The 23,149-nt window shown below is 31.2% G+C and overlaps 2 protein-coding genes across 7 annotated transcripts; one reads left to right on the forward strand and one right to left on the reverse strand.

Annotated features, from left to right (window-relative positions):
- Positions 1 to 5,303: 5,303 nt before the first annotated feature.
- On the reverse strand, positions 5,304 to 14,982 carry LOC8266496 (phospholipid--sterol O-acyltransferase). Of its 6 annotated transcripts, XR_001535748.3 has the most exons (17): positions 14,547 to 14,975; positions 13,942 to 14,077; positions 13,690 to 13,849; positions 12,678 to 12,847; positions 12,495 to 12,571; positions 11,875 to 12,088; positions 11,609 to 11,801; positions 11,100 to 11,199; positions 10,513 to 10,607; positions 9,121 to 9,172; positions 8,962 to 9,033; positions 7,700 to 7,868; positions 7,049 to 7,153; positions 6,890 to 6,974; positions 6,707 to 6,796; positions 6,217 to 6,351; positions 5,304 to 5,592 (listed from the first exon to the last, which is right to left on the reverse strand). XR_001535748.3 is itself a non-coding variant. In XM_015723801.3 (16 exons), the coding sequence occupies exons 1-15, from the start codon at positions 14,781 to 14,783 to the stop codon at positions 6,715 to 6,717; spliced, it is 1,947 nt and encodes a 648-aa protein (XP_015579287.2). In that variant the 5' UTR covers positions 14,784 to 14,975; the 3' UTR covers positions 5,702 to 6,351; positions 6,707 to 6,714. The 6 variants fall into 6 exon arrangements, 4 of the variants coding, with proteins under 4 accessions (XP_015579287.2, XP_015579289.2, XP_015579288.2 ...); XM_015723801.3 differs by lacking the exon at positions 5,304 to 5,592 and having other exon boundaries at positions 5,702 to 6,351; XM_015723803.3 differs by lacking the exon at positions 5,304 to 5,592 and having other exon boundaries at positions 5,702 to 6,351; positions 13,690 to 13,834; positions 14,547 to 14,974.
- Positions 14,983 to 16,003: 1,021 nt separating this feature from the next.
- On the forward strand, positions 16,004 to 22,458 carry LOC8266495 (exocyst complex component EXO84A). The gene is made up of 7 exons (XM_015723779.3): positions 16,004 to 16,277; positions 16,364 to 16,461; positions 16,878 to 17,928; positions 18,558 to 19,049; positions 19,215 to 19,400; positions 19,493 to 19,617; positions 22,049 to 22,458. The coding sequence occupies exons 1-7, from the start codon at positions 16,131 to 16,133 to the stop codon at positions 22,269 to 22,271; spliced, it is 2,322 nt and encodes a 773-aa protein (XP_015579265.2). The 5' UTR covers positions 16,004 to 16,130; the 3' UTR covers positions 22,272 to 22,458.
- The last annotated feature ends 691 nt before the right edge of the window (positions 22,459 to 23,149 follow it).

The following is a 23,149-nucleotide window of genomic DNA, read 5'->3' on the forward strand; positions in this document are numbered from 1 at the left end:
AATATAATAATCTAATTGAGGGATAAAATTGTTTACAAAATTAACAGTTAATAACTTTTTAAATCTGCAAGAAAAAGGAGCAAAATTATTGATATGATCAAAGCTCAAGGGTATGAGTAATTTGCTCCTAACTTACAAAAAATGACGAATATTCCATTAATAAAATTAATAAGTACATATTGATATAAAAAATTAAAATAAATATTAAGTATCAAGAAATAAATATAAAAAAATTTAGTCATAACAATTATCAATTATATTGATGGAGTAGTAGATTACAATTATACAAAAAGATCACTCCGCTCAGTTGCATTAAACCACATATATCTCTTCACCACTCCTACAGAGAGATAACTCAAAAATTTCCATGATCGAGGATCATAAAATTCCTAAAAAAAGTACTAATATTTATTTATTAAGACTAATTAATAATAATAAAAAATACCATTACCAATTTAAAAATAATTGATGGTGAGCCAAAAGATAAAACATGGTAACAAAAGTAAAAAATCATTTAAGATATTTATGAATGGTAACAAAAAAAATTATTTTCTATTAGTCTATTTACAGATGCCATTAATGCCCAATGTGCCCTTAATCGGTTTAATATTAAAGAAATTCATTATTTGATAATTATTAGTATATAATTTTTTTTGAAATAAAAAAAAATAAAAAAATATATTTCATTGTTAAAAAGTCTCAAAAATTATCAAATGATGAAATTAAAAAATACTTTTATATACTTATATCTAATTTTAAAATCATTTTTCGAATGCTATTTAATGTACTAAAGACAACAAATAATAAAGAGTTTGTTTAGGACTGTTGTTGGTAGTGAAAAAGTACATTTGGAGTTTTCTCTTTTCAACAAAGATTTAGAATTTTCTTTGTTTAATATATTGATTTTTTATTTTAATCTTTTTATAAATTTCTTTTTTTTTCTCCATAAACAATTTTTAAAATTAAAAAATATAACAAAATAAAAATTAAATTCTCTAACCTCAATGCCAAATGCCCTAAATCTTACTTCAAAGCCTTGTTTGGTAATTATCTTTTCAAAAGATACCCTTCTAAAAAATTGAATTTCTAAGAAAATTATTCTTGACAATTAGAAATTTCATGATTTAGAAATTTTATTACTTTGTTTTTTGTCTTAAAGGACAGTACGCATAACAAATACGATTGATATATTATCAATTAGTATATCAATAGTTTTAAATATTTAATGGCTAACAAAAAAATTTAATGATTAATATTCATTAAAAGAAATTACAATAGTAATCTAAAAATATAAATAATTAATTCTTATCATCTTAAAAATACAAGTTTTTATTTATATATTTTATTTTTCATACATATTTAAATTTTAATTTTCCCTTAATAAATTAATAGGATAAAGAATAAATATGACAAATAATATCATATAATTAATACTTAATTATTAACATTAATTGGTGAGAAAAAATTAGTATTCACTTTTATAATGTTTTTTTTTTAATAATATATATGATTAGTATATTAGTGTATTAGTATAATTCAAGAAATTCATTTTTCATAAAGGAAACAATACCCAAAGGACTCCCACGTATAATTAGAAAATCCTTATGTCCAAAATAACAAAGTTGTTGGCACACTATAAAAAGAAAGGCTTGCATTCTCATTGCCATGTGGTTGGTTACCTGCTACTTTTCTTCTCTTCGCAGTGTGTATTAAGCAGTGTTGATCTCTTCCCAAAAACTCACAACCGCCGCCACCAAATTAATTACGCCGTCAACCATGTCGGATAACTACAACGTCTATGTCTCCGCCTTCTGTTTGGGTCCGAGGGAGAGTAAATCTTTGACAACTTCCGACGTCTCCATAGTCCTGAAAGTCGTGTCAAGCTATCTTTCAGACGTCACAGTTTCCATGGACAAGTGTTACCGTACATGGGAATCCTTCAGCCTAGCAAAAACAGTGACCAAGGAGATCAGAAGCTCGTGCAAGGAGAAGTCTTTTAAATTTCCATGCCATTCTCTAGTGTCGGATGATGGTACTCTGTCATCATCTTTATGGGATCTTGTTAGCAAGACGATATCAGACATGGAAATACCCTTTTCTTTAGATAGGCTTCAATGGAGAGCAAGTCCAAAAGATGAGTGGATTTCTTTACCAAACCAGGATGAATTAATTCGGCAGATTCTCAATCTTGCTCATTGCAAGGCGAGCGCAATTACTGCTGCAGATCAGCCAAAGGAGCTGGCCTTTCAAGTGAGTATTAAAAAAGAAATTGTTCTACCGCATCATGAATTTGAGGCAATGGTTAATGCTAGAAGAACTGAGGAAGTAAGACAAAAGATTACTGAAACAATTCATTGGATCAACAGACAGCCAGTTTCTTACAGGATTCATTATTTGAGGGAGCTAAGAGCAAATCCAGAGCATGCTTCTTTCGGGTCATTGATTGAGCAAGCGACGAGGGAAGCATCGGAACAAGCAGGATCCAAGCTAATTCCGGCATCCAAGTCATCAATTGAGGAACTGGAAGGAGGTGGCATTTAATGTTAATGATACAAATTCTTCATGTACAATCTGTATGGAAAAACTGGTGATCGATTCTCAAATCACCAGCATGCCATGCTATCGTAAGTTCCATATATCCTGCATTATTAGTTGGCTGGAGAGAAGCCATATTTGTCCCTTGTGCCGCTTTCATTTACCAACTATTCAGTAGATTTCCCTTTTCTTTTTCTGCACCTTCAGAATGTTGTGTATACTCTGAATGCCACCTCATACTCTGATTTCCCTTAACACTTCTTTTTACTGCTTTATTTTATCTTATTTTTCAACTCAATAATTTAGTATCTATTTTCCAAGTTAAACCAGTTTTATCTTATTTTTTCAATAAATAAAAATAAAATAATTTTATTTATTAATTATTAATTATAAAATATTTTATCACGTGAATAGTAATATTTTTTATTTCTAATAATTATATACTTTTATAATTTTTATATAAATTTATTTTATTTTTATTTATTAATAAAGAATATGACTTGATGAATAAATAACAAGTTACTAAATTGAAAAAATAAGATAAAAAATAAACCAATAGGAGAACAATTATCTAAGAGAATGTTCGGGAGAAAATGTTGCTAGCATTTCTCATATTAATAATGACTGCAAATCGGTAATTAATAAATAGTATGGCCTTGATATTGCATTATAGTTAGAAGTGAAAACGACCTGAATCAATCTAAATATTTGATAAAATAATATAAGAGATCTGTTTAATTTTATTTTTATTATCAATAAATAAAAATAATTTTAAAAATATATTCATTCTATCTTATTATTATAAATAATATATATTATCTATAACAGGCTTAAAAGCATATGAATTACTGAGTTAAACTTTTATTTTATCAAGTTCGGCTCAACTTTTTAACAAACTTAAAAAGGATTAAATTTAATTTATTATACTATTTAAACAAATTTAAATAAATTAAAAAATGAACCGTTTGAACTCCTAATTATAATAATTGTTTATGAATTGATAGTGTTTTATTGGATATATTGATTTTGTGACCTCAATTTTAAAACCTCTCATCCTTAAATATGGTGATGTACTTTTCATTTTATAATTTTTTATTTAATTCAGTGATATAATCACATACTAATTATATTTACTGTTAATATTGCAAAGATAAGTGGTATTGCCTTGTATGTTTCATTATATATCCTTTTCACTTCATTCCACTTTCTCAATTATATACTATAATTTTTCATTTTAGTTTATTTTATTTATAAATTAGAATATATAAAACAATAGAAAAAGAAAATGTTAAGGAAGCTGTTGAAATGCAAATACTTTAAACTTGTATTACCTGGCTGTTGATTTTAAATTAAGATACAAAACATTTAATTTATTGGTATATCATTAATTAAGCGACTCATATATTCACAATAATAATGAAAACTGAAGAAAAAAAAGGATAAGTAAACTTACCTTCTCATTTCACTCATTTACAAAAACATGTGTGTGATTTATTTTGTGATAAAATATCAGTATCACCCTATGGTTTATTCTGTTAACAAATTATTGTCTAATGTGGTTTCGTGTTATTATGTAGCTTGTGGTTTCTTCTTATTACACTTTTATACTTAAAGTACTAAATTAAATTAATATAATAAATATTTTATAAAATATTTCTCAAATTAAATTCGATTTAATACAATAGTTATTTTCAAGTAATTTGACAGTTAATTAATTGTTTTGGGCTTGAAATAAATAACAACATATATTTTTATAACTTACAGTTAAATTAAAGGATGGTTTTTTAATATAATAATTATTAATAGTTGATATTATATTAGTATCAAATCATAAATACTAATTCTATAAGTTAGTTGAGATATATAAAAGAAAAATGAAATAAAATGTAGGGTTCGGAAATGTTATAAAGAATAAAATTGTAAAAATATGATTACCACATTTCAGCCAATACACAGTGTTTGCTTGTTTGGCACTAATTTATTAATGATCTGTTTTTCTGTATGTTTCACAGTTTGATTGATATGCTCAATCATTAATGCAGGCGTAGTTGGATCGGTTAGAAATTTTCCATAGAGTAAGAATAAGATAAAAATCTGCGATTTGTAGTCGTTGAAAAAATTATTAAGTATAAAATTAAAAAAAAAAAATGTGTGATCCATGTTTTTCTTTTACTTATTTATTTTTTGCAAACAAGAAGATTTGGAATAAGGACAAAAAAGAAACTATCATGTGTGGTTTCACTTATCGGTAAAATAGGGTAATTGTGATTTATTCTATTAAGTAGGACAATAGCATAGAATCAGCCCCATTCGGTAGTCCTTTTCATCAAATTTCTATCATATTAAAATGAAGTGATTAGCAATTACTTAAATTTATAGCCTAATTTTGATAGTTTAACCCGGGACCTGATTTTAGCAGTTATTATTCTCAGTTTAAATTTAACATTGATTTTCTTATCTATTTTTTTTCTTAGTTTTTCACACTTTTTTCTCTTTCAGTTATCTTTTTGATTTATTTATCAGAATAGTTGTATAAACTATCACTTAATTTTACACAATTATTTTTATTTTGATAAAATATTTTTAATTTATTTTATTGTAGTTATTTGATTTTAATTTCGGTAATAGATTAGTCATATCGGTAGAGAAGACCCAGTCTACCACACATCATCTGTAAACTAAAACAATTGTATAGTGATATTTGACTTCATTTATTAATTGTTGTATTTTCAGTTGTTGGTTTATTTATTACTATTAATAATTTGTGATTACAATTCAACCAGTAAAAATGTAATAAATAATAAATGAAATTACATATCACTATGCAATTAATTTAGTCTACGGATGACATGATAGGCTGAACCTATCTAAAAATTTTTCCATATTAATGTATACTTGGTAATCGTGTGGGTCAGTTACTGGTTCAACCGGCCTGGCCGGGTTTCATATACAATTTTCTGTATTAATTGGTACCACAAACTGGTTTCATCCGCATAATAAAAATCGTATGCTTGTGAAAGGCAAGGTTTTCCTGTTTCTGTTAGCTCACCTGCAAATCTACAGAAGCACAGCCAAAATAAAGCGATTCTGAGACAAAGTAACTGAACCAATTATCTATCTCATAAAACTTCAAATTGAAAACGATGATTTTTACTGCATAAAAGAATATAAAAGATGAAACTTCTTATACAAGGTGTATTTTATTTGTTTTAATTTTTTTTTTTTTTTGAAGTGTTCCAGAACAATACATTCTTCCTATTTTCTAGTTCTATTTTTTTAAAACAAATTTGCTGGGAATTATCAACTATTCAGTAAATGTGGTTCATATTATAATACAGACCATGCCATACATTTTGTATCTTTTTCTTTTTTCAATTTACCACTCTATCATCAACTGATGAGCCACCGCTTCGAGGGTCTTATTGTTGGTTGAGACTATGGTTCTTTGCACATGACTCGTTGCTACTTGAAGATACACTCCTCAGTAAGCATCTAATTGAGTTCCACTAATGAATATACACAATTTTGATATTCTGCTTTTGGCATTATATAGTTTGCGGACAAGGGGAAGTAAGCATTCAGTTGATGAAGCAGACATGGGGCAAGTTACCCAGAAGGCCTAATGCAGAAAATGGAGGAATCTAATGGCCAACAAGTATGAAGACCAGGAACCATTCTGACCTTCTAAAGTGAGCCTCATTTGCGCATGATGCATTAAAGAATGATCAACCAGCATGAATACAATTTCCAAGGAATCAAGTGCAGCTAAAATCAGCAAGAGTTGGTTCGGATGGACCGAGTGCCCAATGTCAGTAACTGCAGATGGAGAATGAAGATCATTCTAAAATCAGATATAATAGAATTTCATAACATCTAAGTAGAAAAAATCTATATCTAAAATGTAAGTGTAATTAGTGATATGAATTCCATATGGAAAAACATTACGGTTACTAGATCCTGGGACAAAATAATCTTCATTACTAAACAAATGCTTTCAAATTCTCAACATTTTTGTGACCTCATCCCTTTCTTTTGTGCGTGTGTGTGTTGAGGGGGATGGACGGACGGTATTAGGGACGATAAAAGCAGGTTACTTAACATATTTAATTCTACTATCTGTCAAATTTTTCAAATTATGATCATTGGCTTGGAAAAAGAAGATAATGGATACCTTGTAAACTATACATAACGCAAAAGTACATCAGCTGAAGAATTCTTCAACCTACAACTTTGTCCTAGGTGAACATCCCCAAAAATATACCTGCACAATGGTAAATCAAACAAAAAGGATTTGGGTGGGGAAACAGGAATAAAATGGTTGATAAAGAGGTCCTTTCTTGGAGAAAATAAAAACCTATATTCACAGTATTCAGGCCAAGCACATCGAGCCTTCCCATAGTCCCAATAGCAGTCACCATCCCTCAAAGGTCCCCGCATAGCTGTCACAGATGATATATTAGTGATCATACCAAGGTACGCCTTACAAAGGAAGAACATATTATGCAAAATTCACCTTTTGTAACGAATTCTGATTTTGCATCAGATTGGATATCATGCCATATCTGAAGCCACAACTCTCTCATCAGAATCTCAGATCTGACAATGTTCCTGTGATTTGCTACATGAAGATAATCCAATTAAATTGTAAGAAATGAATCCTTACTGACTCCAAACATACAGTAAAATATGATGGATGCAGGATCAACTTTTCAAAGAAGGACATTGCAGAAAAAGCTCTAGAAGTAATACTCCAAGAAAATGCTACTTTACTTGAACCTAACCTCCATTATGAGTACTTGTAAGGAACAGGCAAAATAAGGAAACCACTCTCAAGGAGAAAAGAAGCTTCTCATATAAAGTGATTGCAGATGTTCATATACATGTTCCTAGAAATTGACCACCTAAGATACATCCAAAAATGCACTACTCCCAAATTTTTGCAAACTAATTTCGGCACAGACAATACAAATAGATTTAAAAATCATGTGAAGTGTGCGAGGACTGCACATTTGATTTCACCTGCGACTAGACCATCTTCAAGGCCTATGATCCTCTGTTATATCAGATGGCCAGGTCAATTATTTGATGCCAAAGTTCTACAGAAGTGTTATTCTCAGCTCATAATCATCTAAAGTTCCAAGACAGTACAGGGGGTATCACACACCTTTATCCAGCTCCCAAACTGCCGTCTTCTTTCCTGGAACACTTTCAGAATCTTCATAATATGTAATGTATTTTTTACTTAGCGACCTTGTCATGTTTGGAAGTATATCTGCCCCATGGTGATGTTCTACATTCAGCTCCACTTGTACGTCAGACCCATTGTGATGTGACTGCAATTTCAAGAAGAACAAATAAGCAATCAAATTCTCAAAGAAAAACTCATTTTTCAGACAAGAGTGATACCAAAATCTTAGCAGCTATCTGCAAGCATTCTAGAGATAGGGAACTGATAAATGCATATCAATCCATGAGTAAAGCCATCATCATTCACCACTACCATGACATGCATAAATACAGCAATTTGCACCAAGTAAAGAAAGGTAAAAATCCTAGACTTTTACCTTAAAAATTTACACATCAAAATGTGATTTAGTAGAAGTTTTGTACAAAAGACTTGAATAATAATAAGGATTTAAGACATCTATACCTTTTAGTCACCTGAACTAATTTTCAGTGCCACAGATTGAGGTGAAATTGTTTAGTCTAATGTGCATTTAATTATACATGAAATGTCGAATTAATGTGAAAAATAAGCCCACCAATAATGATGGGCTAGATTATGACTTTTCCCTAAAATGATGTTCTAGCAAGGACATTTAAACTATACATGTCACTTCTGTTAATTATTCCGAATTTTAGTGGGCTTTAACTAGACTCAGGTTTTTTTTCAGCAGTTGCTCAGTGTATAGAACACCACATGCCATGCCATCAAATTTTGATACTTCACTGCACCTGCGAAATTGTGGATTAAACAGTTCTATCTCAACTCTAAATCAGCACCAGGAGAAGTTTACCTAGCAAAAAAGTATAAGATATCACAAGTTCGATATTAAGTACTTGATTGCAAGGAATTGTTATGGCAGTTAAAAAGCCTAATGAGAGACTAGAAGGCATGAACTTCAATCTCTCTAGTGCAGACATGGATGCGAATCAACTAATTCTAGCATAGAAACTAGTTAGAAACATGGCCGATTAACAAAATGAAGCAGAAACTTAATTCTAAACGATGCAACACAGAGAAAGAAATAGAGGCTTACAGTGCATTTAAGGACCTCAACAATATTAATAAAGTGAGTTGCTTCACCTTTTAGAAAGTTTGGAATGCTATCTAATTTAGATGTTCTATTAATCCTGACATCTATTATATCCCACAGAGATGTACCTGCAGACACACATTATACTGCCCACACTAACTATATATACCTGCGGAGCTCTTGTTATATTAACTTTTGATCCAAGCCAATTCTTGCAGAAAGACAGAGAATTATATGGTACCTGGAACAGATTTTAAATGTTAATTAAGACTGAAGCCATGTATGCAATTTTAAATAGTTATGCACATGCGATATTTCATGAGATTACTGTTTCATCCCCACTTGCAGCTCCAGGAGTCCCCTCAACCATTGTCCCTGACCTACAAGAAGAACGCATATCTGTTACTCACAGCTCATAAAGAGACTACACATTTCCTTAAACCACAGCCAAGAACTGCTGCAACAATATCTATTTTGAGAGCATTTGAACAACTATGCTCCACGCAAACACGCATTTCAAAATACCCAAGCTGAAGAAGATAACACGCAAACTTTCTCATGATTAACCTTAAAGGAATACGTTTCTTGTATAATCAGCAAAGACATAGAGAAAAATGGATAAATGAAGGTAATTGCACTCTTGAAGCCGCGAGTCAATGACTATAAGAACCAAATTTTCATAAGAAGAAAGTGCACTCCTTTGTAATATCAGTAATAATTAAGACCAAAAAGCTTATTGGGACAAACTCAATATTTAACCTCTTTTTTTCTGCTTTTGCCCAGCAGGGAGCTGCTAAATTGAAAACTTTCAGCTTCAGTACATAAGTAGAATTCCTGGACAGAGTTATAGTATCAGAGCAGTTTTGACCCATTGAATTTCCCGATTGATCCAGTCTTGGGGTACTGCCGCATTTCAGTAAGCTCAACTGGAGGTTCTCATTTTAATGAAAACTGACCCAATTGCTTTTAAGGGGAGTGTTAGATTACCCCCTATCTAAAATATTGGTTATTGTTGGACCCAAGTCTAATAAAACTCAATCTTATTACTTCTAATAGGCTCTACATTCTATGCATTCTCACCTTCTACCTTCTCGATTTAATTAATTCAAATTTCGAATAATTCAAAAAAAAAAAAACAAAGATCCGTTCTCCAATAACTTGAGAATTTGTCAACTCTATCTCCGTTTCAGATTTATTCTCTGAATTTTCATTTCTATTGTTTTCAGAAAGGTCTAAGATCAAAAACTACCTTCCCCTTTGCAATATTTTGAAGACGTGTAGTTTTTATGGCACCAATATCAAGATCACTAGTATAAGAACCTAGGAAATAAGAATTATTGTTTGTGCTTGCTCAAAAAGGCTTCTGATCATGGGAATAGCAAGAATCACTGAGCAATCAGTACTAATGTCTCATAATCTGTCACCTGGCTCCTCAAAAGGAGTATTACATGAGCTATATATTTATATTTTCATAGCCTAAAAGATACATGGTAGATAACATGGCATTTTTCTTTGTATTTGAAACAAGAATGCATCAAATGATGCACACATAGACGTAAACGGAGAAGCTAAATATTATTCCTTTGTGCTAGAATTGGAGATGATATTAGTACAACATCTTTGTTTTAACTTGGCCAACAATAAATTTACCAGTATGTTACACAGATATGTACAGGTATCTACTGATCATATTATTACATAAAACGTAAAATGCACTTACCGGGAGAAAAGAGATCCTTCCAACTCGTAAATGACATCTGTTATGATCCAATTATCAGGATAAGGCTTGCCACTTGGCGCAAAATAATAACCAACCTGTTTTTCCATTGCCAAGATACGAAAACCATCATCCCCTAGTCATAAGAACAAACCATCTTAGGGTGACAACAATCTATCAACTATCCAAGTAATAGTTGATGATGTACAGAGAAAATAAACAGTTTATACAAACAAAGACTAAAAATAACTACTTCTCCAATACATAACATGTAACTTTCAGCCACAGGACTGGAGGAAAGGGAGAGGGAGGGAAAAATAGAGAGAGGAAAACCCATTTGCAAACATAGGTTGACTCTGTCATAACATGTTTTAAGCATGTTAATCCAGCACACAAGTAGCAATATTTCCAGATTCAATATTGAGTTGGAGCTTATAGCCAAAATAGCAGTACAAAAAAAAAAAAGATAAGCATCCATTTCCTGACAAACAGTAAAGAACAGTTCCTACATGAATGCAAATACACTGTTGCTTAACAGGTTCACTCATGGAAAAAACAACGCCACATTCACTTCAAGAAGATAATTATACCTCAGTCTTCATATCTATTCCATAGATGCAGAAAACATTTTTAATAGGTGGTCTCTCCCAAGGTGTAAGTGGGTTCAAAATAGGATCGCCATGATATGACCTGACAATAATATTGCATAGAATATTAAGATCTATTAGAAACTATTAAAAAAAGTGCACAAATCATTCCACCCAATAATTTGTTATGCAACTGATCAAACTGAAAGTCAGTTATGGATTATGACAGAAACATTAGGGAAATTAGATGTAACAAAGTTTCAGTAAATCAGTAACCACGGAAAATTCTCTATGAGAAAAAAGTATGTCGAACTAGCACATTTGCTACTTAATATGATTTTAAAGGCATAACACAATTTAGCCCATTCAAACTCATCTAATTCTGTTACAAAATTGTTGTGTTATGGCAGCGATGCCTTACAACAAGTGGATTTCATGATTGTCATTGCATCTACTAAGCACTACAGCGGATAATTCTGTCAGAAAAAGTTTAAGAAAATAAAAATACCCACTTCTCTAGGTGGTATAAGAGCCTCTTGCTATCAGAATCATAGTCCTCGATTGCTTTAAACAAGGTCCCATCTGATACTTCAAGAGCTGAAAAAGATAACTGAGTAGTAGGGAATCCACATTCCATGCTAGATAAGTTGGTCTGAGCCACTTCTGTTACTGATGGATACAACTGGAGCCCTGGAAATGTGGAATCTCAAAAAAGCAAAATCAGCTTAACAATAATAATATTGCCTTGCTGAGACGTAACTTCAAATTGAACTCTTACCACGGATAGAAGGAATTTCAATATTGACCATATTTGTTGGCCATCCAGAGTAATTTGATTGAAACTCACGTTCCTCACATTGATATGTCTGATGACTTTTCTTGGATGCTCTAGAGAAATGCTTCCAATATGGATTATCAGATGTACAATACTTAGAAAATGGCATCATCCATAATGAGGAAGCAAATGAATTGAACATCAACCGAGCTGTCCCCTGGTACCTTGCCAAAGTATGTCATGAGCATGTCTTAAAACAGGTTTCAAATCCAATGGCACAAGATAATAACATGAGAGATCCTTAAACTTCTAAAAAGCTAGTGAAAGTAGCCATTATAACACATCCAAGCATCTATAAATTTTAAGATTACGAGTGGGAGCCCCTTCGAGATAATATAAGCTTGGTCCTAAGAGCACTATTTAGTTAATTTGATCATTCAAAGTCCTGATGGTTTAATATGCCTACTATCAGTGATTTTAAAGATTTGAAGTGGATTGAATTAACTATAGAAATTGAAAGAAATAAGAGAAGGGGAAAAGTAATTACATTAGGAATAAAGAAATTGTATTAAGTTAGTTAATAAACAACAGCATAGCCAAAACAAATAAAGTTGAATTGTAACCTCAGAAACAGGAAGACCAAATGTTTCTCCAAATAGTGTTGCTTTCACTGTCCCAGTTGCACCAAGAAGAGGAGCTCCTGCAATCAAGCAGCAACAAAAGACAACGTTAAATTAGATAAATGCCATATGTTACCAAAGGAACTCCTTTTTGAGCAAATGGATTTTGATGCCAATGTATCATACCAACAGAAAAATAGGCATGAATATGTTCGTCCAGCCATTGATTGTAATGCTTTGGTGCAATTTCTAGCTTTAGCCATTCCAAAAAGTAGCGGAAGACATGGTTACCCAAAGAATGGGCAAGTACAATTGAGGGTCCGCCGCGGAGTTTAAGAGTAGTTTCAAATGTCAACCTGCAAATAAGGATGTAACAAAACTCAAAGCCCTTTAATCAACCATAAGATCTCACGCCACTATTTCATAACGGATGATTTAGACCATCATTTTCAAACTATTAGCAAGCAATAAGTCCATCACTAGCAAAATGTTGATAATTCAAATTTAACACCTGACAAGGAATTCAGGGCTAGACAAATGAGCTTTTAAAAGAGGCTACAGTACAATGAACTGTTAGTGTCAAAAGTCAAAAAAAGTGTAGGTCACCTACTTGATTTTTCTTCCTGAAACAAAAACTCTTTTTAATATTTTAATCAACTCTCTAAGAAAAAATCATAGAGTATATCCTAGTTTTGCAGGCTATTCATGCATCTAAAGTCTAAAGGAAATACTTCTTCTACCTCCAGTTTGATATATCCATGAGAGTCTAAAGAAAATGACTAAAGCACGAGATGAAATTGTGCTTGTGGAAAGAAAATTGTCAAGGCCGCAAGCTATAAGTAGATCTGGAATATAGTTGTTGGTTAACTAATTCGAGAATCATGATTCTTGGTACCAAGAATATGGATCAATATGTATCTAGCCTTATCATCATGCTCATCAAAGTTTTCAAACCAATTCTCTGAATTAATATTTCTTTTTTACTGAAGTTCTTCTGAAGTAATTTCAGTGGAGTAATCCATATAGTTTTAGGAGATAAAAACTGCTCAAGCTGTAATTTAACAACACAAACTAACAATAAGTCCTGTAAACAAAAACTAGTTATACAAGATAATAACAATAACAACAATCCGGCATTTTTAATATCCAAAGATGCACCAGATATTAATCATTGGACTAATGAGGACATAGTACAAACTTGAGCTTGTGAAAATAAAGGTCTCGCTCCTCAAGCATGGATGGGGATAATCTCCAATCATATGGAACAGCAATTATTGCATTAGCTTCAATTCCAAGCTCAATACACCACTTAACCCAATCTTTCCACACAGAAGATAGTGGACCTATATTGAAAAACACTAAACATTCATTAGAAACTGTCTTCATCTCATCCTACAAAGACATCCAAAAACTACTTAAATAAGCAACTTAAAATATTTCGCAAAGAAACCTGTTATATAACCAGGATCGAGCTCAGTAATTGCAGAAAGACCACTATCAGGACGAGACTTGCATTCAGGATGGTCTGTTTGGTTGTAAGGATCGAGTAGCATACACTTAAGCCAACAATTAACAGCAGAAAGAAGCTGCATGACAAAGGTATCATTGTTAACTATTAAAAATCAATAATAGCTAATGATGAGAACAAGCGCTTGATTTAATCAATAACGAAAGCATGCATTGTAGATTATCGAGTACAATAAACATGGAGCAAACAGATTAAGTACACATTTCAAGCATTTTCTAAACCACAAAAGTAACAAACAATTAATAATGAATAATAACTCATTTTGAAATTCGATTGAAGAAGCGTAATAATCAGAAAATCACGAATAGACATCAAGCGTACGTGCGTAACCAATCATTTTTTTCATAATTACGATTCTAAGAAATGCGATATCAAGAACCGCGTGAGGCATCGATTAGCACGTAATAATATCTCAAAAATCACAAACAAACATAAAACAAGCATTTTCGCACAAACTACTAAATAACTGAAAAAACGAGAACAAAACAAACAAAAGCGAGAACTAATAAGTAAAAAGGAGAGTTTACTTTAGTAGTGTCAAGCCAAACGAGGTCGAGAGGGTTAAAATCGAGAGGAGAGAAAGGACAATCGAGAAAAGACCAAGCTCTAAGCTGAGTAGAAGCGAAACCAGGAATTATAATTCCCGATACTTTCGAGTAGTCACCGTTGAACTCGGAGTTACCGGAGGTTCCACGTGAAACTCCGCCGCCGAGAATCAGAATCGTCAGAACGATTGCGAGATTCAGAAGCTCTATTCCTTTCATCTTTGCATATCACATTTTCTGTTTGGAGAGAGAGAGAGAGAATGTAAGGTGTGTGTTGTGTGAGTATATTATGGGAAGAATGGAGTGCGTGACTGGTCTCACGAGTCCATAGTCTTGACTATCCGTTTGGGAGTTGAAAATTTTGATGGTTTCGTGGAGGATTCTTTTAAAGGACTGGCGCTGCTCTCCGCAGCCATAAAAACGACAAACTATCTCATCGTTTTCATTAGAGGCATTTTAACTATTTATTATTCGGATTGGCTGGGTTTAGAAAACAGAACTTTAAACTAACCCAACCGACTTAATCCTGTTCTTAAACGGGGGAGACAATTGTCTTTTTACTTTAGTTTTTAATAAAATCAGACTTAAATAAAATCAAAGTTAATTCTGTTGCTTCAACTATCTTCAATTTGTTGAATTTATTTTTCTATTATTTTTTAATTTTTATATGAATTTTTTTAAAATTATTAATAAAAAAATAAAATTCAAATTTAAATTTTTTATCAAACTAAAATATACATTTATCGTTTATAGATATTATAAAAGTCCATTCTTGAAAAAGGTAATTCATAATTCAAATTCAAACAATTATTGATGAATAATTGCATATTCAACATAAATATACATATTTTTCTGATATGGACATTCGACATAATAATTGCAGGATAAATAGTTGAACATTTGTTTGTCCATACATTTGATTATTTTGACTTTCCGTTTACATTATAAATATTTTATATCATTTAGATAGCATTTCAATAAAATATGGAAGGAATTTCACTACAATAAGAAGTATTATCAATTATGGTTTCTTTTTCGCTTTCAAAAATGAAGTGTTAACTATGACGTTAACATCTCTGCCATGATTTTTTCAAAATGAACTTCAAACATTATAATGATATATATTAAAAATATAATTATTTATATATTAAAAATTTAATAAGATACATATTATGAAATAGATTAAAAAAAGCTTTTACTATTTAAATTAGGATTGGACTGTAATATTATATTATGTATTAATTTTATATATATACCCTCTGGTTTATTAGAATGCCAACATGGTGACATATAAAACGACGCAGTCTTATCTCCACCTGTTCCACGTTTGAACTATTTGGATTTTGCGCGAGTAATGGCGCCAATTGAATAACAGAACGCGTGCATATATAGAAGAGAAAAAAGACAAAAAGTGGCGCCTTGTTTGTATCTGAGTAGCGAAGGAACCAAAGCACCGAGACGATAGAAAGGTCCAAGCAACACCGTTTAACCAATTCCTGAACCGAAATCAATTACTACAAATTAATTTACAGCTGTCTTCATAATTTCCATGAGAAATCAGTTTCCATGGAATCATCTACAGTTTCTTCTACATTCCGGTTTAGAGACCACCACCAACCGGAGGAGGCAACCGAATCCGATACGAGCTCCGGTATCTCCTCTGTTTCCAGTGACAGAGACGAGGAGTCAGAGCTCGAGTCCATGACCGGAGAGGTAGACTGGGTTGCTTGCTTTCAAAGCCCTTTGCAGCTTGAATATGTGAGCTAGAATAATGTGTGTTTCTTCTGGTTGATTTTTAGGGGATAAGGAGGCTTTGTATGGAGTTTCTGGAAATAAAGGAAGCGTCCGATGAAGATTTTTATCGAAACATCTTTGCTAATTATTCAGCCTTTATTGGGTACATTTCTCGAGTTAGCGTGCTCAATTTAAATGTACAGTGATACATAGTGCATAGATGGAACAGTGTTGAAGCTCTGTTTTGAGTGTGTTTGCCATGCTTGGAAAGTGGAAAATGGTGCTAAGTGTTCACCATATATATAAAGGGTTTCTTTTATTTTGAGAGTGTTCAATTTTTCAATGGGCTTTTCATGCATTTTTTTAGGCTTATCATATATTAATAAAGATCAACAGAGTTATTTAAAGACGAAAAGAAAATTCTTAACTAAATTTTATTCCTAGATGCAGAAGGGAAAGAACTTTGGATAGGTGGTGTGCCTAAAAATTTTTATTCTGGGAACTTGAGCATGCTTAATTTAGGTAATAGAAATAGTTTGACTGATTGATTAATCTATGTATTCTTTTGCCCACTTGCAGAATACATGAGGAAGTAAAAGATATCGAAAAGAAATTGATGCAACTGAGAACCCATGTTGCAATGCAAAAGATGCTTGTAAAAGACCTAACTGATGGTCTATATCTGAAGGTTTTATCAGTGCAAACCATGGATTCAATCTCAGAAGAACTCATATGTGATGAGTCTCTTCCTTTAAATGAGTTGGAGGTTCACATAAGTAATGTTTCAGAAACCTTGGATGTGCTTTTATCTGAAAACAGAGCTGATGAAGCTATAGCAATTTTAGAAATGGAGCAAGAAAATTTACAAAACGTACAGTATGAAGATGATACTTCATCGGATGTGCTAATGTTGTATAACAATGCCATTTCTGAGAGAAAGGAAATGCTTATATTGCAATTAGCCCGTGTGGCTGAGAATTCAAGAACTTCTGCTTCAGAACTCCACAAGGCACTAGTTGGAATTTGCAGATTAGGCCAGAGTCATCTAGCAACTCGGTTATTGCTGAAGTATTACCACTCACGAATTGCTTCAGGAATACATAATCTGCAGAGTTCAAAATCATGTCTGCAAGGGGTGTACATTAGGGAACTTTCAAGATTTGTGTTTTCTATGATTTCTCAAGCAGCAAGGAGCTTTATGATGCTTTATGGAGAAACATCTGCTTATGCATCAGAATTTATGCAGTGGATCCATGAAGAAATTGAAGTTTTTGCTGTTAGTTTTACTAAATATGTCAAATCTATCTCAGAAATAAGTGGTGGACTCTCCACAGCAGTAGAAGCTGTGCAGTTTGCTACCTCATATTGCTGTCAATTAGAAACTCAAAGATTGGTGTTGCAGCCATTGTTGATCAAGCATCTTCGCACTTGTATGGAGAACATTTTAGCAGAACATATAGAGCATTTTAAGAAAGTCATCAGCATATTTACAGCATCTGATGCTTGGGTTCTGGGCAGATATCTTGTATCTGGAATTCTGAATGAAGGCTACTCTTATGTAGTTGTTGGACAAGAACCAGAATACTGCCTTCTCACAAACAGTGGTCGGAAGTTTGTTACTCTATTGCAGGTTTGGTTGATTGCTTTTCATGGGAACTTAAATGCTAAACTGATGAAGAATTAATGTATAGAGTGAACAACAAGGGCATTATGGGTAACTGGTCGATGCTATATGTTTGTCTGCATTGGTTTGAATCCGTTAATATAGAAAATATGAAATGCCTTTCAGTTTAGCTAGGAATGACCAAATGAGTAGTTGCATTAAGGAAGCAATAATGACTTTTGTATGATCAAACACTTCTAGTATTTCTGGACACAGCCATGGGTTACACAGAATTGGGCTGTCAGAAACTTTTTAGCACAGGCAGAAATGCCCCGAGTGAAAGCTTTTAAGTGCCTCTTTTTTTAGCTTTCCTTTTTCTCCTTTTTCTTTCCATAAATATGCAACTCACATTTGCAAATAGGACCAGAGAGAAGGGTCCACTTCTAAACAGAATTAATCAATCTAAACAAACTGAAAACTCTGTTTTGCTATAGTTCTTTGAGCAACTCTTTTGGAGGAGACATGAAATTCTAGTAAAAATTTATCATTTTTAATTGAGGAGCTGAAGGTTGAACAAGGATACAATGACGTGAAAGCATGCTGACATTTTGCAATGCGTAACTAAACTTTTGCCAGGATCCATTCTTCTTTTTCAGGCTATATCCAAGGATGTTACCCCTTTAGCTGCCCTGCAAATGGAAGGTTCTATTCTAGCAGGACTCAGTGATCTCTTCATGGAGTATATAACCATCCTTGAAGAAGCCATCACCTGCGATGTAAATATGTCAGAGAAAAGTGGTTTTAGAGTGATCTTGGCAGAGTCGGTTCCACAACAAGTTTCTATTCTGGCAAATCTATCAACACTCGAAAATTTTTTCTCCAACACTGTTAGAAGCATATTCAGGGGCACCAACTGTATTGATTCTGAGAAGATAAAAATCCACAGGGTCGGTTTTCCAGATCAGGAAGTTGATAGTTGTGTAATGTTCATTCAAGAGGCATCTACTCGACTGAAAGCTCAGGTCTTCAAGCAATTTATTGATAGAGTGCTTTCCCCTGAGGTCTGTAAATTGACTCCAGAAATGTGGGTTGATAGCGAGAATCGTTCCCGCCTGTTTAATGGTCTATTGCCCTCTTCCGTGTTTCAGGTACTCTTTTCTTCTCTTGTAAATGAATAGCTTGCTTCTTACTTTGAATTGTTGTCTTGTTTCTTTAGCAAGCTTTATAGGTATTACATGAATTAGACAATCTATTTCAACTAACAGTCCGCAAAGGGCATTCTGCCTATCGGTTTTGATTTTCTGGTGCGTCAGGTGTTGTTTTTAGAGCTAAGGAAACTGAATAAACTTTCTGAAGACGATATCTTTGAGGCAAAATGGTTGATGCAGCTAATAAGGGAGTTGATTGAAGCCATATTTGCCTGGATTTCAAGCAACAACAAAATTTGGGAAACTGATAAAGGAGACTTGAATTTCCAACATCCTGAAATCTCGGATCAGGTAAGTACTTTAGTTTCTATGTTTAGAGAATCTTTGGCAGCATAGTTTGACTTGCTGAGTGGATTTCATTCATGCCCATGTGCCAACAACAGTTTGTTCTAGACATGCACTTTCTAGTGGAAGCCATAAAGTATGGAGAATACTTCTCCAAGCACCCATTGGTTCCTGCAACTCTGATGAAAGAAGCCTTTAATTCAGCTGGACTGGATCCATTTAGGTACCCTTCTAATCTTTTTGTGCTGATTATTAGTTAATTATGAAGAACTGCCACTTGTTTAGCCTGAACGCTAATATTATATTTTGTTAAAATTTATAAAAAAATGATTTAAGAAAAAGTTAAGACAAAATTAATATTATAAAATATATTAATACAATAATAAAGAATTCATTTAGAAATCTTACATTTGTTGTTAAAATTTAGCTTAGCTATTATAAGTTTCAGACAAATTTAATTATATATAATTTTAAATAATTTTTATTTCATTTAAAAATATATAAATTTTATATTTATAAATAATTTTATAAATTTTATAGATTTTAACCAAATACCGTGAAAAAAACTTGTAAGCTTTTAGGATAATAAAAAAATGGAAAACCCTTTTAGTATCATTTTCTGAATTCGAAAATAGTAAATAAGAAATTGAAAATCAAAAAAAGAAAACCAATGTCATGTTTGATTGGAGAATAAATATTGAGAATCATATTTAAAAACAAGTGGATTATGTTTGTTTTTTCTTTCTTCTCCTTTTGATCATTAATAGAAAGAATATATTATGTACTCAAAATATCTGTAAACATAAAAATCAAATTGAATACAACTAATTAGATAAATAATATAATATAATCATAATGTTTGTTAATAAGATCTTCCATCTCTAGGCCTGCACTTTAATATAGTAATCGATCCGGCTAATTTGGTAAATAACTCTTTAATAGAGTATTTTTAATAATACTCTTTATTTTATAAAGTATAACTTTTATAATAAACAATATCCTAAAAAATATTTAAATATAAAAGATAAAAAGTTTTATTTAAATTCAATAATTTTTTTATATTTTTATATTTTTATTATTTTTATTTTCATAATATTAATAGTTTTATTTTTCAAAAAATTATTAATAAAAAATAAAAATAATAAATATCAATTATATTTAATGCATGGAGATTTATAATTATTTATTAAATATAGAGTAGAGAGTGAAGTTTGGCTCTCTATATATAAAGAGTTAAATTGACTTTCTAGTTTATATTTAAAAAATAAAAAATATATTGAAGTGTCATTTTATAATATGACTCTTTAAAATAAAGAGTTTAACATATATATAAAGAGTACATTGAAAATGATCTTAATAAAATTTGCAAAATGAAGGCATTGGCGGTGGATATTTTATTTTGGCAATTCAACTCTGACTACTAAATTAGGTTGTAGTAGAAAAGTTTAAAAAATAACAAAAATTTACATCTTTTATATATTATTGATTTCTTATCTTGATAAAATTTCTATATTACCCTTGTCTATAATATTAGATTAGGTCCTATAAATGGTTTTCTTATAATTTAGTTTGTTCTTTTACTGCCCATTATAGTAAAAATTATATAAGGTCAAATTCTATCCACATCCGACCTTTTGGGCAAAAAGTATAGCAAAAAGTCTTCTACAGTCAATAATTACCATGTGTTCTTTCTGTTTCTATATGTAATCACATAAATGAAATTTATCATCTTAATAAAATCTCTTAAATAATATTTATTATCTTGGTATAATGTAAGAAATAGTCTGAAACAATGAGATAATAACTTTCTATAAAATAAAAATATAAGTTTATGAATAATCACACGTACCATATAAATGAGACAATAAATCAGTAATTTAATATCTATATTTGGTTATATCTTGTTGAGGCATTATTCTTGCTGTCACAAAAGTAAAGTACATACAAAAAGTAGTAAAACCCATTTAATGAAATTATGAGATAGATCATTTCCATGAAATTATAATGACCGTAATATCATGCATGACAATCATAATTCATCAATAAAGAAGAGACAATTTTGAATTTCAAAAGCAATAAAGACATTAAATCCTAGATTTTTTTTATTTATTTTACTAAATTCTTAAGCTTTTTTGTTTTACTGAGGCTTTATATTTTTTATTTTTAATGTTAATAAGGATTTTTTATATATATTTTATAAAAAATTTGCTTGCTCTATTGAGCTTTTATATTTTTATTTTTGTTTTGATTAAGAATCATTAAGCGTTGAATATAAGTAAAAATAAGAATATAAAAATTCAATAAAATAAAATAAAACCGAAAATTACCTAAAACAAATGTGTCCCATGCATCAAAGATTGAGCATCAATTAGTGAGAATGATGGAAGGCTTTCACCATAGGCAGACCCTCAAGTGCTAAGGTATTTAAATAATGATATGATCACACATTCTTTATTGACAACTCACTTCATGACTAACTGATAAAACATGCTTCAGAAAACACTATCCCAACAAATCATGATCATGCCACTAGCTTCTGCTGAAGCAAATAATCTTTCTTTTTGATTTCTCAGTGCTAATAGAATATCTCTTAAATGATATTCTATTCCAATTTTAGGCTCTTAAAGATAACAATTTCAAGCTATCTTGTGCAGAGATATATACGATGATGGGTGGGCTATGAAAGCTGCAACTGAAGCAGTTGAAAAGCTACTAGAGATAGAGAAGACTGAACTACTGTTGGAGGATGAGGCTGCTGAAGATCTTGCAGTACCATCCAAAAACCATTTTGAGCATGCAAATGATACTTTCCAGGACGCTGCTAGAAGTTCTTTAGACATTTTTTCTTCATCAGAAGAGGATGATGAGAAAATATAAGTAGCAGTCCAGTGATATTGGATGGTCTTCGGATGCTTCTAAAAGACTAGGTTTATTCTGTTAATAGGGGTGCAACCCTTCTAATAGACATTGCTACAGACCTGAAACATATTTAACCTGATAATGCAACACTATGATAAATCTTATTTTATTTTATTTTATAAAAGATCGAAGCCAATTTGCTGCACTTGCTATATATAATGAACTATAATTTGGGATGGATCTAAAATAATATTTTCTTTTTATATGGATGGAGTAATAAAAAGTATATTAATTAATATTTGAACATAAAAATTAAAGTTTTTTTATTCAATCTCAACAAATTCTATATATTTTTGTTTTATATTTTACTTTCTTTACAAGTATTAAATTTTATTTTCTCTCTCTTTTTTTTTCTATGAAAAATCTAGAAACAATTAGAATTAAAAACATCAATTAATAAACAATTATTACAAACACTTTTATTAATTAATATAAATATCATCAACTGTACTCATAGGTCAAATTGAGTTTATTACTATGAAGACTTAATCGAATATAGTCACAAATGATTTTAATCTTAATTACAATTGTTTCAAGTAAACATGATTTTAAAAAATTGATACAGTTATTTATGTATCATTGAGAATATTACAAATTCTATTTTAAAAGTCTAAGATTAATAACAAACTCTAAAGAATAAACTGTTATACTAAATAATTTTAGATGAATGCATATTCAAACACTTAGATTATAGTTATTTAATTTTTTCAACACAATAATTTTCGATATAATTTAATTGATATTTGAATATGTATTTTTTGTGATGTATAAATACTTTTTGACATTTAATTTTATTCAACATATCCATATTTATTTGGTGTTAAGAGTTTTTAATA

The sequence above is a fragment of the Ricinus communis genome, chromosome 7 (assembly GCF_019578655.1).
Source record: "Ricinus communis isolate WT05 ecotype wild-type chromosome 7, ASM1957865v1, whole genome shotgun sequence".
In the NCBI taxonomy this organism is placed as follows: Eukaryota; Viridiplantae; Streptophyta; class Magnoliopsida; order Malpighiales; family Euphorbiaceae; genus Ricinus; species Ricinus communis.

What these genes read in the sequence shown, in the direction of transcription:
- LOC8266495 (XM_015723779.3), top strand. Translation starts at nt 16,131, where the DNA reads ATGGAATCATCTACAGTTTCTTCTACATTCCGGTTTAGAGACCACCAC. An exon ending in AATTATTCAGCCTTTATTGG is followed by an intron (nt 16,462 to 16,877) that starts GTACATTTCTCG and finishes GCCCACTTGCAG; the next exon opens with AATACATGAGGAAGTAAAAG. An exon ending in TGCCCTCTTCCGTGTTTCAG is followed by an intron (nt 19,050 to 19,214) that starts GTACTCTTTTCT and finishes CTGGTGCGTCAG; the next exon opens with GTGTTGTTTTTAGAGCTAAG.
- LOC8266496 (XM_015723801.3), bottom strand. Translation starts at nt 14,783, where the DNA reads ATGAAAGGAATAGAGCTTCTGAATCTCGCAATCGTTCTGACGATTCTG. An exon ending in CTTTATTTTCACAAGCTCAA is followed by an intron (nt 12,848 to 13,689) that starts GTTTGTACTATG and finishes CCTTATTTGCAG; the next exon opens with GTTGACATTTGAAACTACTC. An exon ending in CTCTTATACCACCTAGAGAA is followed by an intron (nt 11,200 to 11,608) that starts GTGGGTATTTTT and finishes TATTATTGTCAG; the next exon opens with GTCATATCATGGCGATCCTA.